At 44.3% G+C, this 18,920-nt stretch overlaps 2 protein-coding genes across 2 annotated transcripts; one reads left to right on the forward strand and one right to left on the reverse strand.

Moving 5' to 3' along the window:
• The first annotated feature begins 567 nt into the window (after positions 1-567).
• Positions 568-6,904, forward strand: CACYBP (calcyclin binding protein). The gene is made up of 6 exons (XM_084290909.1): positions 568-603; positions 895-1,087; positions 1,762-1,858; positions 2,434-2,533; positions 3,751-3,845; positions 5,353-6,904. The coding sequence occupies exons 1-6, from the start codon at positions 583-585 to the stop codon at positions 5,510-5,512; spliced, it is 666 nt and encodes a 221-aa protein (XP_084147035.1). The 5' UTR covers positions 568-582; the 3' UTR covers positions 5,513-6,904.
• On the reverse strand, positions 6,901-9,811 carry MRPS14 (mitochondrial ribosomal protein S14). The gene is made up of 3 exons (XM_084290908.1): positions 9,748-9,811; positions 9,266-9,424; positions 6,901-7,389 (listed from the first exon to the last, which is right to left on the reverse strand). Exons 1-3 carry the CDS (start codon positions 9,790-9,792, stop codon positions 7,207-7,209), a joined length of 387 nt encoding a protein of 128 aa, XP_084147034.1. The 5' UTR covers positions 9,793-9,811; the 3' UTR covers positions 6,901-7,206.
• Positions 9,812-18,920: the final 9,109 nt, after the last annotated feature.

An 18,920-nucleotide genomic window follows, 5' to 3' on the forward strand; every position in this document is an offset into this window, starting at 1 on the left:
TCACAATCTTTCCACCACTGAAAGATTGCGAATGCATTTTATTTTTCCTCCTCTGGGAAATCTCAGTGCTCGAATGAGACCTGGGAATACACACGTTTTATTTTTTTTTTAGTACACTGACTCAGTAACTGGTGAGACACATTTCGGTGTACTTTTCCCTTTGAGCACCTCGGGTAGAAATACCTGAGGAAAGCCATGCCAAGCCTTCTCCACAGGACCACCGTGTGTCATCAAAGCTCCCCTGGCCAACGGCAGGGTACAAAGCAAGATTTCAACGATCGGAAAACGCCTGTTTGGGTCGCTCCGACACGGCCGGGACGGGCCAGGAGCCGCTCCGTCAGCTACCGCCGAGGCGCTGCCTCAGGGCGCAGCTAACGGTCGCTGACGGCCTCCAACGGTCGCTAACGGCCGCCGTGCCCCTCCCGTTCCGCTCGGCCGGCGGAAGGCGGCGGCGGGCTCCCGGAGGAAGAGGAGGAGGCAGCGACGCCATTTCCGCGGGGCGGGAGGCCGGAAGGTTCCAGAGGGGCCGCGGAGCCGCCGCTAGGGAGGCGCAGCGCAGCGCCGCGCAGCACCGCTCGCGACATGGCCGCCGCGCGCGAGGAGGTGAGCGGGAGCCTCATCCCCCCCCTCCTCCATCCGCCGTGAGGGCGGAGCGGCTCCGAGCGCGGGGAGAGGGCACCCGCGGGGGCAGCCGGGTGGGGAGTTGGATGCTGGTGAGGAGCGGGCGGCCTCGTGCTTCGCAGCGCACGGAGGGGTGGGCGGGCGGCTGCTGGGGCTGAGCGTGCTGCACCCGGCGGGCTCGGAGGCGCTGTGAGTGAAGGAGCTCAGCCGTGAGCCTGCATTGAAAAGGAGGGCGTAACTCACGCGCGTTGCGGTCTCTCGTTTGCGAACCAGTTGCTGAAAGATTTGGAAGAGGTTAAAGAATTGCTTGTGAAAGTCACGAGGAAGCGGCTCCGCGATGTGCTGCTGACAGAAAAGCACAAGCTGGAGCTAGAAATCAAGAATCAGCCTCTGCCAAAGCCAAAGGATGCGGTAGAAGAAGAAAAGTCATCGCTGGGAGGGTACACGGTGAAAATAAACAATTATGGTAGGTTTACTTTTCTTAATGCGTTTTACAGCTTAGGCATCTCCCTGAAGAGAAGCCTGGGAGGCATTAGTGTGAGTTACAGGTACCATTTAGTGCTATTGAGAAGTTCTCACAAATGTTAATTTCATACTGGAGACCTCACTTTAAAAGCTTCTGTGTGCTTACTGTGCTGTCCCAACCATGGTATGGTTAATTCTGTCTGGGTGATAGTTGTTCAGTACTGGTGGAGTGTCTTAAGGGTCCCTGGTGTACCAGCTAGTATTTTTCCGTTGCCTAATACTTAGTAAGAATTAAAGAGTGAGCTTTGGTTTCTCTGCTTGCCATATAGGTGAAAGGAGAAGGAATTGCTCAAGATACTTGCTGTGCAGGGGAAAAGTGGGTCATGGAAACTGCAGCAAAACCAGACCTCTACCTCTGACTCCCCCCTACGCAGACGGGGTTGCTGTCCTTTTACCTGAGTTGATACATGGCTTTTCACAGAATTTAGAGAAGTTAGGGAACACGGCTATGTATGCACCTCCTTTTGCTCTTGAATTATGCCCAATTCACATCTATCTCTTGTTTCTCTGAAGATTGTTTTAATAAGGCATAGGTCATGGTCATTGTGGGGATGTTAGAATGGAATGTGTGAAGTTTATGGATGGAAGCTAGATCTTAATCTTTTTCCCTTGCAGGTTGGGATCAGTCAGATAAGTTTATTAAGATTTACATCTCTTTAAATGGAGTTCAGAAGCTCCCAGCAGAGAATGTGCAGGTGAATTTCACAGAGAGGTGAGTTGATCTTGTTGCACCATGCCACAAGGAGAGCACTGTTGAAGAAAGTTATTTGCAATGCAGAAATGTGTTTTGTTGAGTGCTGTTCTGCGTCAGCCATGCCCAATGCTTCCCCCCTTTTCTCCCTTCTATTTATTTACTTAGCACATACCCTTAAGTATAGTGCTCCTTAAAGTGTTTTTTTTTTTTTTTTTTTACTTTAATTTAAAAATGCTTGTTATACCTCATTGTGGTTGACAGGGTATGTAGTGTTAGCCCTGTTTTTTGATGGTGACAGAACTGAAATGTTGATTAAATAAATCTGCTTTACCAAGGTTGTAGGAGGCCAATGAGATAGAAAGAACCCCAAAGATTTGTTGTGAAGTCTGAGTAGGTCCTTTTCAGTACTCAGCATTAAATCCAATTGAAGATTTGGAAGCCTTGAGTAGAAAGTAATTCAAGCCAGGTGAAGTGCCCCAGAAATGAACCTGCTAAAGGGCTTTCAGACACTATTTTTGGTGGCAGGGTAGAACAGTCTCCCACCAGCTGGAATATTTTTTAATACCTTCCCTCTCCCCACCTTCTGGTTCCAGGTCGTTTGATCTTCTAGTTAAGAATCTGAATGGGAAGAACTACACCATGACCTTCAACAACCTCCTGAAACCCATCTCTGTGGAAGGCAGCTCTAGGAAGGTCAGTGCATCCCATCTGTTACAGATCTTTAGGCCCCTTACACAGTACCATGTTTGTTGACTAGTTTAAGAGGTCCAGTGCTAACCTTCAGTCTATAAAGTGTCTTAACAGTTTATCGATAAAGTGTTTTCCCTGTGAACATGATCTGTAATAATCTGTAGTTGTCACAATTGTGGAATCAATCTCTGAAGACCATGACCATGGGCTTCTACCCCAAAAGATCATTAATAGATACTATAGACTTTTTAAAATAGCTTTCCAACAGGATTTCAGAAATAATTAAGCAGAAAATTCCACTAAGCATCTATTATTTGCAATTTTAGAGTAGACAGGAGGCTTGACAGCAGACTGAAACCCTGGGTAGCTTAAAGAGGTATAATGCCCAAAACAGTGTCTAAAACTTGCTCTGATTTTCTTAGGGGTGCATTGCTCTGCATTGAATACCAGTAACATTTCACTGGTGATGACTGCAACTAGTAATACTGTCTTTACTTTGCTACTTGTAGCACCTTTGAACCAAAGCACATCATTGAACTAAATAATAGTTCAATTTGAAATTGCTCTAAAACTAGACTTGTACAAAATTAAAACAACTGAAATAAGTGAGAGTGATGTGCCAGTGATTTTTAATATGATGCAGAAACAAGCAATGGTCGTTTTGCTTTCTGAATTAAGCTAAAGCTCAAGCAGAACTTTGTTTGCTGTGGCATGCAGAGGTTTTGTAAAATTTAGGTCAGGGTTGCAATTAAACAGGCTTTGCTTTTAACTTGCAGACATACTGCAAGATTAAGCAATGTCCTTAAACTAGTTTCTTACCCTTGGAGAAATGAGTTGGGAAAGCATCTACCAAAACAAGGTATTCTAAAAACTCCTGTAAATATAGTCACCAGACAATCCTGGATACATTTAGTATCCTAAAAATTACTGAATGGTGCTTTTACAGCACTGCATGTTCTTCTCTACCATAAAATTAGTACTATGCTGTAGTGTCAGTATGATAGTACTGTGCTACTCTACAATGAGGTTATGACTTGGTGCCCTGAGGCTGAATAGATATTGCAACTTCTGTATATTACCTAAAATCAATAGCAGAAATAAACGCTTCAGGAATTTGCAGGGATAGAAAGACACTTACGTCATAAGCTCATCTTATTCATTGTGATTGTAACTATTATTCTTTAGTATTCTAAACTCGTGTCTTGCTGTTCTCCATACAGATAAAGACGGACACAGTCCTTGTGATGTGTAGGAAGAAGCGGGAGGAAAAGTGGGATTGTCTTACTCAAGTGGAAAAAGAAAGCAAAGAGAAAGAGTAAGTGTTTCTGTACTCCTCTATCTCATCTTCTGGTAATTGTTTTCCAAATTGCTTCAGGGACAGTGCATTTCAACTCTTCTCTTGCCTGTGTAGTCAAACTGAAAACTGCTGCTCTGGGGGATAAGCCCATAAGGTATTTGAAAATCATTAGGTTAGTATATATATTATTATTTTTTTGGTGCACTCTTAGTGCACTTTTTTTGTGGAGGGAGGTGCACTTAGAGCAGCTGTCAGCCTCTCTTCTACTGATTTATTGCTAGTGATGAATGTTGCATCATTAGAAATGTGACAGATAAGGCCTGCAGTGAAAATGCTGGAGATAATTAACCAAATAAAGAGTCAGTTACATCTTGCTGGCTGCATTCCTTTCAAGAACTGCTCTAGTGAGATTGACTGTTTTTAAGCTAAGTATATATTTCCTGCAGCTATGCTGGTCAAAATAATTATATCATTTTTTTTGTGTGTTTGAAGTGCCTGCACAAAACCCCAGTATCCTTCTGGCAAAACAGGTTTTTGCTTACCTGGATTATTGTACAAAATCTCAAGCTAATTTAGATTACTGTGCTTCAAGTGCTTGGGAGCAATCCTACATGCAGCTTAGGTGCTGGATATGAAAGGGTGATAAACTACAGCAGGAGACACCTGTATGCAGGATGTTTTTTTAATATATCTAAATAGAAAATGTTGTACATAATACTCTGATATTGTTTTACAATAAACACATTTTCATCCAAAAGTGTTCTTCCTTGGAGTGTGGAAGCATTCACTTTTGAGATGCTTAGGCCTGCCAATGACTGATCACTTTGTGTATCTCTGTAGGATGACTTGCTTAGACTGATTAGTCCTAGCTAACCAGAGCAAAACTATTTTCCCATCCCACAACATCTCAAACAGCACTGGAGATCAGGAGAAGACGATTTGACTCCTGATACACATTGCTGGAGGGACTGGGTCATTTTATTTAATGTCTTGTGCAGAGAAGTACCATACGCTATCCAGCCTGTCAGGACTAATACTGCTGCCATATTCAAAGGCTTGGAGTATGACAAGTTACTTTCTAAAAGTGCTGGGGACTTTGAGGCTGGTAGCTAGCCCCGTACTTGGGTGACTTGCTCCCTCTGCTGTTTTATTGTCATCTGCATGTTTTTCAGGTAGCCTGCAGCTATGCTAGTAACTACCTATGTTGGCACATTCTGGGTCTGTTATGTTCGGGTCCTGCTCTGTAGGATTAATTCTGGGTGGTGCTTCAAGGATCATGTTCATTGCAAAATGCTTCCTGTTATCCTTAATAGGACAGCTCAAAGTGGTCATGCACTTACTCTGAGTAGACCCTTAAGGATTTTCTCTCTTTATGTGGTGACAGTTGTGACTGAAGACTTACACAGTCTAAGACTTCGCCAAAGCAAAATCTTGATACCAAGATGTTTCTAACAAATATTAGTGTTTGGGTTTTGCAGAGAATTGTTAGATATGCCTCATATTCTTGTGTGTATCCATCTTGCAGGAAGGCTGCCTATGACACCTCAGATCCTAGTGAGGGGCTTATGAACCTTTTAAAAAAGATGTATGCAGAAGGAGATGATGAAATGAAGCGCACCATCAACAAGGCCTGGGTTGAAAGCAGAGAAAAGCAATCCAAAGGGGACATACCAATGGATATTTGAAAGTACTCTAAGGGCCGCCTTAATATTGATCTTCCATGTGAGACTCACTGTGCTGCAAAGATCATTGTTTACAAAACCTTCTTCCAAGCAAAGACAGTCATTTTCCATTTCAGGTTGGAGAAAATATTTAAATAAAATAGCTTATAAAGCATTTCCTTCAGTCAAGTGGCTCACCATCTCCTGAAGAGTGGAGCGTAGGTAAATTCTTACCCCTCCCTGAAAAAGCATCTCAGCTGAGTGGAGTCTTTTCTGAAACTGAGAACAGAATGTAAAAGAAAAGGAATCCTAAACTAAGACGGGTCAAAGCCTCTCTGTTGCAAGTGACAATGGTACCCATCTGGTTACTGGGACTAATGTCATGCTAACTGCTGGGGTGGGTTTTTTGATGACGTGGGAAAGTATGTTGAAGAGTAAATACGATAAATGCTGAAGAAAGTAGAACCACTATCTCAAGACAGTGCACTTGCTATTAGAGCAGAAAAAAAAATGATGTTTATGATGTGGTATTAAAATTGAATGATTACTTAGAAATTAACTACTGCCTGTTTAACCTTTTACGGCTTTTGAAAATGAAAACAGCTCATAAACCTCTGTGCTAATTCTGACCTCCTTGGGGTGTCTTTGAGGTGGCATCAGTCACAGGAGAACAGTGAGCTGCTGATGCTAGGTAGTGAGTTCACCCTGGCTCTAGCAGTATATAATGAAAAGAGAAAAGCTTCGTTATCTCCTATCGACTTTGAAGAGTTTTAAGGTAACAGAGTAAGTAGTACATTAAGATAGTTTATGCTCCAAAATTTGACAAAATTGAAGGTGATAGGTTGCTCTTAATGTGCTGCCTGTGTCTTCCATCTGATGGCAGTACGACTTGGCCTATTTAATTGCAGCCTCTCCCTGCTACTGTGAGGGACAGAATAGCCATTTCCTCTTTTATTGCCCTGCTTTGAAGAAGAGTACATGGCAAACATGAACTTAGCAGCAGGCTTGGTTGGGGTTACTGTTTCCTTCCTGCTTCCTTCTCATGTCTTTCCCGAGGACAAATTTATTTGATGTTACCTGCCAAATTAATCAAGCCATTACTCTCCTGTTGTGGTCTGGACTTAATTGCTACCTTGTAATTAAAGAACTGGACCAAGCTCTGCACTGTAAGTAGGAGAGGAATATTAGCATGTTGTAGTTTCTAATAGGTCCTTTAACCACTCTGTCTGTTTGTACATGTATTAAGTTTGCACAGCAAGAGTATCTAAACCTATGGCCATGTTTTATTTTTCAGTTCATGTTCCTTGTTCATGGTGGAATACTACTTTGCCCTGTTCTGCAGTTTCACTTACGCTTTTACCCAAATTACCATCGTGAACGCAATCGTATGGTGACAAAAAAAAGTGCTTAAATGAGCCTATGCTGTATGTCTTTATTTCTGATGTTGCCCTTATCACAAACCACAGATTAGTTCTGCAACAATCAGTGATTTTTCTCCTCTCATAATAAAACCGCCTTTCACACAGACCAGCTTAGTGCAGTTATCAGCTGACTGACAAAAAGCAACATACCAGTCACAATCTAGTAAATGCATTTAATGAATTAGCATGGCTCTTCTTCCTTCTGTATCAGTTTGATGCTGGGCTCATCCACAGGACAGTCTTGAACGCACAAACGGAGTTTGTGTTTTCTGCCTGAATGTACATCCATTCAGCGATCTACCACATGGCCCTCTGTATCCCAGACATCTGAGCGTGATCAGCAAAATGGCGGAAAACAATTCTGCTCAGCCTCCACCGCCTCTTCACCCCCCGAGGGCGGGATGTCAGAACACACCTATTTCGGATTCTCACAGGGCAGCTGTCCCGAGGCAATGCAGCAATCTCTTTATCAGCCACTTCCTAAAACAGAAGACCACAGCACAGAGCGTAACTATGTTCCCTGTGAATATGAAGTCTTATTTCCAGACCTCACAGCAGAGCTGTAAAATAGGTATCACCACAAGCTACCATTACCTCATGATTATGCTTGACCTTTTGATAGTAAACTTCCTCCTGCCCTTCCTTCTGGGCATCCTAACAGTGAATGTAAGATGACCTCCGTGGAGGCCTCAAATTTAAACTTACAACCTCAAGCTAAAAATAAAAGCTGAAACAAACAGAACTACCTCAAGCCAAGTAAAAATAGAGTGGGCTAGTCCTTTAAGTTGAATTGAATTTAAATCAATTTCTTGTTAACTGTCTTCCTATGTAATATACTTTGATGTCAGTAAAAGGGATTTCACCCTTCAACAGGTGCTACAGGCAGAGAAGGACAGGTCAAAGTGTCTCTGCTCTAATGAGAAGGCTTAAGAAAGTTCTTTTTCTGTACAAGAGAGCAAAAATAGTTTTCAAAAAGCACGAGGTTGCAGCAACTGGAATTTCAGAACAAGTATGTTTAGCCAGGAAATGCAGTCTAAAAGAAGATGCTTGAGGTTAGGTAAGCGTCTAACTGTAGCACTCTTAATATGCTAAATTTTTAAGGAAAGAAGGGCTTAAAGAATCCTATGGTAGGAAACCTTGGTGGTTAAATGAAGGTCTGATGCTGGACTACAAAATCTCCCGTTATGTTGCATACTCCTGTTATAGAGTGCTGAAAAGCAATAATGTCAGGCTATCTTGTAAGGGGATCCTCCCTTTCAAAAGAGGACAGGATCAAGAGAGCAGCCAGGTGACTTTCAACTTTAGTAAAGGCAAGGCCAGCGGGACTTTTTGTCTTGGAACATTCTGTAGTTACTGCTTTTGATGTCCCATCAAGCACATACACAAGTAAGGTGCTTGTATACTGACAATTTGTCTAATAGGGCCAACCACTCGCAGTATTTTTTTAGCTTATTTAATTCCTAGGATTTTTATTAAGAAAGCAGCCTATACTTTCAGAGAACTCACAGCTTCTTCTTTTAAGATGTTACATTTGGAGTCCAAATAACATTTTGTAGAGGAGGTAAAAGTTACTTTCCTTAAGTTTTTGTTTCTAACTGCTGCTACAACTGTGACTTCAAAAGGTGACAAAAGCAGCTGAGGAATACCAAAAACAAAGCCAGGTGCAATCTGCCCTCCCACCCTTGGGTGAACATTCAACACAAACTAGACTTGCCAAGAAGATGGTAAAATCAGTACATAAAAGCAGATTCACAAACTTTCTCTCCCAGGACTTTTAAGAATGGAAGTATATCCCCACAACTAGGCATGATCAGACCAAATATATACATGAATATTTTAAGAGTATTTCAAACACTTGAAAATATTCTTTATGCTTACTAAGAAAGGCTGACTGCAGGGCAGCAAATATGTATACTTTAAAAAACACCTAATGCCCAGATCTGATGCAAAATTTTATGTGCTTCTAGCTCACGCAAAAAGTTAAAATTACCTATTTTTAATCAAATAGGTGACTTTGGCAGGATCAGGCTTTCAAGTTTCTAAATAAACGCAAGCGCCAAAATCCTAAGTTTACTTAGACGACTATAAAAGTAACCATATAATACGCCATCATGGAAAACAGCTTTCCAAAGGTATGTAACTGATAACTAAGGAGCTGAGTTTTCACTGTATGTAGTGTTACAGCTACTACTTCAGGAGAGGCACTGGTGTAAGATGCCAACAAAGCCAGGAGCGTGCCCTGTTATCACCTGGCCCAGCTGGTCAGTTTTAAATGCAGTGCCTGCAGCAGTGCTAACAGCCACGGGAGCCCTCACAGCGTGCCCGCAGGGCCCAGCTGAGCGCAGCGGCCCAGTACCTGCAGCTCCTTGGGCAGGATGGTGTTCTTTCGGATGGCGTTGATCCGCAGCCGCTCGTCAGCATACTCGTACGCCAGCTTCCTCCTCTTCACATCGCGCAGCATCCTCCAGTCCACGAAGTAGCTCCGCACTTGTCTTGTGCACGGTGAGGGGAGAACCTAATTAAAAAAAAAATCACCCACACTCGTTTTGCTTATTTGCCCAGTTCAGGTACGAATTACTCCCATAAACTTGAATTTGCCGGGCTTTTCCTAATTCCCTTCCCGCAGTGCAGCTCCTAAGACATTTCGCATTTTAGTTCGCAAAAGCCAGCGCGGAATTAATTTATCATCCAGCAGACACAAATAACCTCACAGTTTACCCCCCTCCAGCCCCCCAGTTGTTCTCAGGCGCTTCCCCCGGAGCCCCACGGGGGCCGTGCCCGCCGCCGCGGCGCCCTGAGGCGGCCGGGTTGCTGGAAGGGGCTGCCGGTGGCGCTGACCTGCCCAGCCGCCCGCAGCGCCCAGCGCAGCGCGGCCGCCGCCATCTTCTCGGCACCGCGCCTGGGCCCTCGCGAGCGCCACCAGCGGTCGCTGCCCGGCCTCGCCCTGACTGGAAGCCCGCCCGCAGCCCCCAAACGCGGTGCTGCCCACCCGCATCGACGGCCTCAGGGGTGCCTGGGAGGGGAAGGAAGTTAAAAACTGGGGTCTGTGCTCAGTCTTTCCTGCTATAGTGAAACAATTTCCTCTGCTTTTGTGGCTGGAAAAAGTAAAGAACCCGAACCACTTCAGAGGGTTGTGTATTATATGTCAGCCTCTGTAATACCTCCTTCATTAGGGTGACTGAGCAGCTTCCACAAAAACCTCTGGATCTGTCCAAAAGGATCAGAGGTTGGAAGAGGAAAGTTTGTAGAAATGATGGGGGAGAGTTCCATCAGGAAAATGTGATGCAGTGACATTGAAGCATTCACCACATTATGGGAACATTTTTAAGGAAAAAGAAAAAAAAAAGCAATGCAGCTGTTGTTATATATGGAGTGGTAATTCAAGTCGAGAAGTTGGTTGATATTAATAAAGAAGAGGGAGATTTGGGAGTGTGGCCATGGGGGTCAGCAAGCCCTGTGGTTGATGGTAACATCAGACTCTTAACAATGAGGCCATCAGAAATATAAAAAAAAAATGTTCGTGTGTGCGTGTTGGTGGAGCATAGACTCCCTGCACACCCAGCACTGTTTCCTTGCCTTTTATACCTTTTATAAATATTCCTTTTATAAATATTACTAAATTACGATTAAGTTGAGACTTCATATATAACAGCCCTTACATACAATCCCGAGAAGGTGTAGGATGTTTAAGGCTCCAGGTGAGCGTTGCCTACTGCTCAGCCCATTTAAACCAACCCAAAAGGGGGGGGAAGGCAGCAAAAAGTGCTTAGTGCCACAAAGCAGGCGGGGTGCGGACCTCACAGCAGGGCTGCCCTACGAGCACCCATCCCAGGGCCCCCTGTGGGGTCCACACACGTGTGGGGTCCATCCCAGCATCGGGTCACTTCTGCCCCGTAAGGCAGACCTGAGGTGCAGGGGGCCCTGGCGGAGGCAGAGCCAGGTGTGCTTGGGTTTGTGTCACTCCTGGTGGGTTTTGTGGGTTTTAGGAGAGCAGCGATACCCCACAGCCGGTCACGGGTGGGTGCCGGCCCCACAGGGCTCGCTGGCGGTGCCCAGCAGCCGGCAGCGCCCCACGGCACTGCGAGCCCCCCGCTCGCCGGGAAAGGGGCGTGCCCTCATTAGCATGCGGCGCGGTGCGCGCTGGGCACCTCGCCCTGACCTAAAGGCAGCCGCAGCGCGGGGCTTTATATACCCTCCTGGCAGCCATAGTGCCGTCCGGGGGAAGCTCACCGCCGAGGCCACCACGGGGTGCCCGTCACCCGCCGGCCCCGCCTCGGGGAAGGTCTGAGGGAAGGGCCGCCCGCGGCCCCAGCAGGGCCCCGCCCGCGCGGGCGGGTGAGCCACCAGCAAGGGGGGGCGCCGCGCAGGGCCGGCCTGGGCAGGAGAAGCGGGGGCGGGGGACGCCCCCTCGGCCTCCCCCCGCCCCGGCGGATGCTCGTGGCCCCGCGGCGCCTTGAGACAGACTCACGGCCGGCGCGCTGAGTCCAATGGGTGGGGTGGGGCACGGCCCCACAACCCAATTCAGACTACTCTCCCCCGGGCGCCATTTTGTAGAGACACCTCCAGCATCCTGCGACAGAAACAGCCACCCCCAACGATTGGACAGAAACAGCTACTCAAAATACTCAAAACCCCACACCTAACGTTTATAGTGTCAGAAACACTTCAAAAACCCGCACCCCCAACATTTTGTTATATATGGAGTAATTCGTGTCGGTAATTCGTGTCGAGAAAGTGGTTGCTATTAATAAAGAAGGGGGAGATTTGGGAGTGTGGCCATGGGGGTCGGAAAGCCCCGTGGTTGATGGTGACATCAGACTCTTAACGATGAGGCCATCAGGAATATAAAGGGAACAAAGGAAGGGTGATTCAGGAGACTCCATGCAGTCTCAGGGTTGCTTGTTCTCCAGCCGTTAAGGCATGGAAGTTTCTGGCTGTTTGCCGTTGCTGTTATATGCAAAGTTGTTTGACCAATGAAAAGTTGTTTTGAAAAGGACTGCTGTGGGGAGAAGGGCATAAGAGGAGAGCCTGTCCTCGAGATAAAAAAAGGCAACTCGATGTGATGAAGTTGTCATCAATAAAGGAGAAAGAAGGAATGAAAAGGAACAGGCTAGCAGAACGGAGACCAGGACGGGAACAGGCACATTGATCGCCTCATGAAGATGGGTTCGGCCACACTCAACAAACTGCTCAGAGAAGCTCGTACTGACAGTCGCTGGAAATGGGCGCACCGGAGCTGGGAAGAAGCTCAAGCTGAGAGAAGCGGACCCGCGCACACAACTGCCTCTCGCTGGTAAGCAGTTGCGCATTATGGGGAATCATACGTCCTTAGAAACAAAGACTGTCCTGGTAGCCTTATTCTCCTTACTAACAATCGGACAGTTTATGATCCTGAAATATGGGACCAAATGGAGGTCAAGGTGTGGGACTGCTACTAAAAACGACAAGGTAGTGCCGGGATTGCTCGGCACCTGGCGAGCAGTCTCTGAGGCCTTAAAGAGCCCTGTGGGACCACAGTCAGAAACGTGTGGTTTGCCAGACAATGAGGGAGCTGCGGGCTCCTTTACTGATCCGACTGCTACGCCATCGGCCCCTCTGCTGCTACAGCCATCGAAGGCTTTTGCTGTTACGCCCCCTGGTGACCTGGACGTGCCTTTTGACCCAGGCCCTATTGGCCTTGAAAAGGAGATGGATACGCTTTTCTTCGATCCAGAAGGAACGGGATATGTAAGGCCCGAAGATCAAGTTGCTTGACAACTTAAAGCAAGACATATTGTTCAAAAGGGATGGAAAATGGAGACTGTTGTTTGTAATCAAGAAAAGGAATGGAAAACGGAGACTCTTAAGTCATGGAACTTAAAGGATTGTTTGTTACCTTTTATGATTGTATAGGTGTACTCGGGTTTAGTATGTAAAAGCAATGTTCTGTATATTTAGAATGTTTGATGTTCGTGTGTGCATGTTGGTGGAGCGTAGACTCCCCACACACTCAGCGCTGTGTACTTGCCTTTTATAGCTTTTATACCGTTTATAAGTATAAATATTACTAGATTCAGATTGAGTTGAGACTTCATTTATAACACAGCCAACCTGTTAACTGACCTGAAGGTTTCTGCCCTGTGAATGTGCTCAGCTGATACCACTGATATATGTTACACAGAGAATTAAACTGGCATAGAGGGAAGATGTGTGACTGGCATGGAAACAGGTTTCTGGTGTTTGCAGGGAGAAAGATTCAAGACTTATTCCCTGATTATAATGTGTATAATTTCCTATTTCTGCATCTTTCCAGATGGTAAAATCAATCTGTAGTGTATAGGCAGTGAAAATTAATAAAGGGGGCAGACGTGATCAAAGGGCATTTGCATATTAGACCACATATTTTCTTATTTAGTATTTTGTCATATTTCCCTCAGGTGTCTGCATGCTTGTTAGATGGTCCAGATAAGCAAGGAACACGAAGAGTAGGAGAAGGAGAATTATTATTTCATCCAAAGCTAAAGCCTTTCTCAGGTCTCTCTATAGCATCAAACAGTGCAATCAGCACCTAACAAGCTGTGCAGGTGGGAAAATGAGGTCCCTTGAAAGAATACCATGTTGAGAAGGGTCTGCCAAAGAAGGCTGAGGAATAGCAGAAGCTTTGAGTTGTGGTCTCTTTTGGTGGGATCACTAGGTGGGATGTGTGTTGGAGCTGGTCACTGCCTAGGGTTAGGGACTGGGTTATGGTTCAAACATGAATTTGGGTTAGTGGTTGGAGAGAGAAAAGTGCAGACCCGTTGTGTGAGTGGGGTGGGGAAGGGTCTGCCAAAGAAGGATGAAGTGTACCAAAAGCCTTTTGGTTTTGGGTAGTTTTGGGTCTTTTTGGTGGGCTTTCTGTGTGGGGTGTGTAATGGAGCTACTCACTGCCTAGGGTTAGGGTTTGGAGAAAGTGCAAAGCTTCCTGGAGAGTTTATGGTGTTTTATTTTAATGCAAGAAAATGTGTCTTACTTCACACCCTGTCCATCCGTGGCTAAAATCTTCATGTGTATAGATAGTCCTTACCATCTCGAGTTTTTTACAGACAGTTTCTGCTTACAGAGACGTAAAGTAACTGGTCAGAGTCCTTGGATAGATTTTTATCTAAAAACATGTCTGTATAACACAGGTGCTTATGATTATCTTCTGGGCACCTTAGTAATAAGGGAAATTCTCCACTCGAAGGGCAGTGAGGCACTGGCACAGACTGCCCAGAAAAGCTGTGGATGTCCCATCCCTGGGGCTAAAGTGTTTAAGGCCAGGTTAGATGGGGCTTTGGGCTACCTTGTCTGGTGGGAGGTGGTCCTGGCCATTGTAGAAGCAGATGATCTCTAATGTCCCTTCCAACCCTTCTGTTATGCTATGATAACTGTAATTTTTATTTGAGTATTGCTGCTTTTTAAAAGTGCTATGCTTTTGCTCTTGGTGTTGACTATACATGAATTTCACACCTCTTGTTCTTCAAAATTGCTTTTGAACATGTGGGTCTTCACAGCAGTGCTGAGGTGTTTTTTGCCACATGTACAGGTCTGGAAGGGCTTTCCGTGTGAGGTGGAGCATAAAATGAATAGGATGAGCTTCTTTCTGCTGGTAGGATGGACAACGCTGAGTGGGGGATCCCTCCCAAACCCCCGAGGCAGTTCCCTAGGCAGTATGTGGGAAGGAAACACCCAGAGACCTTATTGGTTCCTTTAATTTGGAGCGTGGGGACTTAAATTCACTGCAGAGAGCAGTGGAGTGGTTTGCAGCTGGGCTGGGAAGAGAAGAGATCTCTGTGAGCTTTCAGCTTGCCCAGATCAGCTCTGCAAGTTGCAGATACATCAGAAGAGCTCTGTAAAAGGCAACTGAAAGTACTTGAAAGGTAAGAGAAGTGTTTTATTTTTTAACCTCTGACATTCTTGTTGTTTCTGAATGAAAAATCCATCTGTAGTACGTGTACTCTAAAGGTTTGAAAGCCTCACACAAACATCAACAACCCTATGTTATGGGGATGTATTATTACTGCAAAACATGTAGTGTATGGAGCAGTAGTTAGTGTCACTCCTGGCTGAAGGGATTAAGGTTTAACAGGCTGTCTCTTCCAGTGGTATGAAACCTGCTGAAAGAAATGGGAGTTTTGCCATTGGCTTTATTGGAAGCAGGCTTTAACCTACAAACTAGTTATTTTAGAATGCTTGTTCCTGGCAATTTCCATTTTTTGGCTCTCATTTCTGTGTCATAGCGATTGTTTTAAAAGCCCTTTCATACAGCAGATCTTTCTGGAATTTGATCACATTTACATGTTATAATTGCAACAAACATTCTAAATGATTGCTTCGTACTTTCTCACCTAAAATCTCCTGTGCTTTCTAATGTACCTCTTCACAGACTCTATGTGGAAGTCAATTCAGTAGAAGGTCTTTACCACATAAAATGAAATAGACTACTGTTTCCACAATAATACCACTTTATTGTATATACTGGTTATATGTGTGTGTATGTATATATATACACACACACATATATATATGAAAGACATTCTGTGGATAGGTAAAATTGATTAAATACAGGTGTTACAACATTTTTGAACTATACATGCAACAAAACAAAGATTTTCCTCATGAAAAGCCAACTGCCTTAAGCTGGGAACTACTGATCTAACAGAAGAGAGAGAAGAGAGCTAGGGAATTTGTTACAAAATGCACATTTATCCTAACCAGTAAATGTGAAAACACTGGTAAGCTTCTCTGCCCTTTCTAATGAGTATGTACCATTTTGGAAGCAATCTGTCATTCACGTGTGAAGAGTTGGTACACCTTGCTTATCAGACATCACAAAAGGATTTGTGTCACAGAGTATCTGTTACTCCTCTTGTGTTCTTCAGGAAACCTCCCCTGGCTTTAGGATGGTTAGATGTGCCTGCTTTTCTAACTCAGCAATTAGGAAACTGCCACCTCCTATGTTTCCAGTACTGTGGTACAACTTGGCAACTTCTGCTCTAGCTCAAGCTTGCAAAATGCTGTGCACAAAAAATAGCCTGATATATTGGCCCTTGGTACTTAAAAAGCTCAGGTCTCAGCCCACGGCTCCTTTTTTTTCTGGCTGTTTTCCTTCAGCTTTAATTCATACTACTTTTATTGTTGCTTTGCATAACTCTCGCTGTGTCCATACACATGTATTCCTTCTGGTGATGGACTAGGCCTCCTGGTCCCTGGTAATACTGGTTTTATTTCTCCATGGTCTTCTCTTCTGGGGACAGCTCTTTAATCATCCTCCAGCACGGTTAGTTCCCCACATTGCTCAGTCCTTGATCTTATTAATTGTTTCTGCCTCTCTCTTCCTTCTGCAGCCCCAGGGCTGTCCTGGACCTGCATGTCCTTTCTGCGCTGACTACAGGTTCTCTTTCTCTCCTCTGTCCCATCTCCATCCACACCACCTGGGTGACATGCTTCTAGTATTCACACCTGGGTCTTTATCAACTCCTGCCTTGATTGGACCAGCATCCAGTCATGCATTGTCCCCAGAAGTTCATACTGCAAAGGTATGTACCCCAAACCTTCAAGCACTGATGTGTAGGGTGGAAAAAGCCTTACAGACTTAGATTGTTGAAGTCTTCCTCAGAAGTACTGTAGGTCCTCTCCAGCTTTGGTTATCCTCTGCTTTCTTCTATGAAGGTTAAAAAGATGTGAGCAGAGCTTCTTCCATCCATTTCCTTGGGAGAATGTTGTGTAGCCTAATAGGTCTGACTGCTAGGCATTCTTTCCTAAATTCTTCCGTTCCTTAGTCCCCCATTATCACTAGCTACATATATGACGCGATATTCTCCACAACGAGTAAGTTAAACCCACTCTTTAACAGCAGGGGAAAATCTCCTTATTACAAGATAATGAAGCCAAAATAGCTGTCCTTCTCTTTCATTATGCTTAACAGAAATGCTTACGTTCAGGAGTTTTTCCTCTTGAATGATCTCCAGCCCCAGGAAAATCTGAGATCAGTTGGTGGTTTTCAGGAAGCCCTAATTTGTAATGATATCATGATGTAACCTCGGATGGTATTCAGGACTCCGTGCTGAGAGAAGGGATTTTGTGTGTACTTGGGGGGGTGGGATTGGATTCAGGGCCCTCACGTCCATAGGTCTGGAAATAAAGAAGAAGGATATAGGGAAGAAGCCCTGCCTCAGCAGGGCAACATATCCTTTGTCCACCCTCCTTTTCTCTAACAGTAAGTTAAATGTAGTAAAATACATGCTGAATGGAGGGAAAAAAACAAACTGCTCCTTGGGAATGAGAAGCAGGGGTGATGCCTTTATTATATATAATTCATACAAGAAAATTAAGAAAGTCTTGAAATCCGTGCTCTATTTTGTTGGATGTCAATAATTTTGCTTGGAGGGAAATGAGGTAGTGCTGTAGTGGTCTACGTGCATAATATGATAGTGGTAGTGTTTTGGTCTGTTTTTAGTAACCAAAGCCTCATGTTTCTGAGCATGAAGAAGACCTTCCTGTACAATGGTGGATGTGGACCTAATGGTAGTGATTTTTCCAAATGAAAGGCACATACAGGGATATTTCACAGAAATGGTTTGCTTTTATCATAATTGAGGACCTGGTGACTTTCAGAAACATAATTATAGTAGGAACAGCAGAGGAGCTGAAAACTTAGTGTTCTGTATGGTTGTTTAGGAGTGAAGTCTGCTGTTACTTCAAAAAGTATTATCTGGGAGATCGCTATTGTCTGGATTCAGATGTGCTGTTACTATGGATACATATTGGCCAAATGTTTTCTAGTTGTCACACTACCTAATTTAGCACTTAAAGTTTTTTTTTTTCTTCTGCTTGTGCACTGAATAACATGACTGCTTACTGTCGCATATGGTGGCATTTTGGTTTTGCATCCTGTGAGATGAAATTCAAATTTTTGAATTGAAAAAAAAATGAAATGATGAAAAAAAGATGAAAAGATGAAATTCAAAATTTTAACCAAGGATATATCACCTTCTGTACAGACTGACACCATTAATGCCAAAATTCAGGTTGTAATGTGGAATAAGCTAACAAATAAATTTAAATTTAGACTTCTAATTTTACAGTTTATCCTTCCACCCAATGTTTGTTCAGTTTCTCCCTTCCTGTTATTCTTGTGTAGAAGGTATTCCTTTCTGAACTCCAAAATTCTTCTGTGGTTAACAACATAAAAGTTTTACAGCAAACAGTTTTGTTCTTGCTGAAGACTTTACCCTAAATGTTTGGACTTCGCTTTTGACTTTTAAATGTCAATGCAGTTCAACAGTAATTATTTTTAAGCCTTAGTTCTGATATTTAATCAGCCTGAAAAAAAAAGCTCTTCCTATGTACATCTGCGGGGTAGGAAAGAAAGAATATTTTTGAAATAAAAGTACAGGAAAACAAATGGGTTTACAACTTATCCTCACCGTGTATTAAGAGTTGCTCTAGTAGCTTCTAAATGAGCCTTGCCATTGCTGAGATAACACATCAGATATTGAGTCAAAGCAAAATAAACTTCAAGTTCCCCAAGCAGAGCCAGTGTTCAGGTACACACATTACTAACAAGTCAATTTAAAATGGAGGAAATGTTTGAATTCCCCCAGTCCAGGTAACAGTGTAGGCTCTGCACTATATTGGGTGAGGAGGCTGGGTTTCATTTCATGCATCATTTGAGTCCCACAGCTAAAACCCAATAATCTAAAGGGCTTTTTTGAAGTCATGGACTAAGTCAGAGGTAATCAACACGACAGCTTGGAGCTGCAGGTAGCCAGTTCAGATGTCTCTCAGGACAGCTGTACCAAAAGTGAGCATTTTGAGAGACTTAATGAGGTGATGCAAAACTGTCAGTCCTGCCTCTCCAAAGCAGGTGTCCTCAGCTCCACAGAAGCCTCTTTTCTGTCTTCAGCAGGCAGAAGCAGAGATGGGAACTCTAAGACAAGGGCTGGCACTGTGTCAGGTCAGTGCACGGTGTTGTCAGGCCCTGTGCTGAAGGTGGTACATTTGGAGAACCA

This window comes from Netta rufina (assembly GCF_964035555.1).
Source record: "Netta rufina genome assembly, chromosome: 8".
Classification (NCBI taxonomy): Eukaryota; Metazoa; Chordata; class Aves; order Anseriformes; family Anatidae; genus Netta; species Netta rufina.

Excerpts from the sequence above, each read along its gene's own strand:
- CACYBP (XM_084290909.1), top strand. The coding sequence starts at position 583 with ATGGCCGCCGCGCGCGAGGAG. Across the intron at positions 604-894 it reads TGGCCGCCGCGCGCGAGGAG|TTGCTGAAAGATTTGGAAGA; the intron begins GTGAGCGGGAGC and ends TTTGCGAACCAG. Across the intron at positions 1,859-2,433 it reads CAGGTGAATTTCACAGAGAG|GTCGTTTGATCTTCTAGTTA; the intron begins GTGAGTTGATCT and ends TTCTGGTTCCAG.
- MRPS14 (XM_084290908.1), bottom strand. The coding sequence starts at position 9,792 with ATGGCGGCGGCCGCGCTGCGCTGGGCGCTGCGGGCGGCTGGGCAG. Across the intron at positions 9,425-9,747 it reads CGCTGCGGGCGGCTGGGCAG|GTTCTCCCCTCACCGTGCAC; the intron begins GTCAGCGCCACC and ends TTTTTTAATTAG. Across the intron at positions 7,390-9,265 it reads TCCTGCCCAAGGAGCTGCAG|GAAGTGGCTGATAAAGAGAT; the intron begins GTACTGGGCCGC and ends CTTCTGTTTTAG.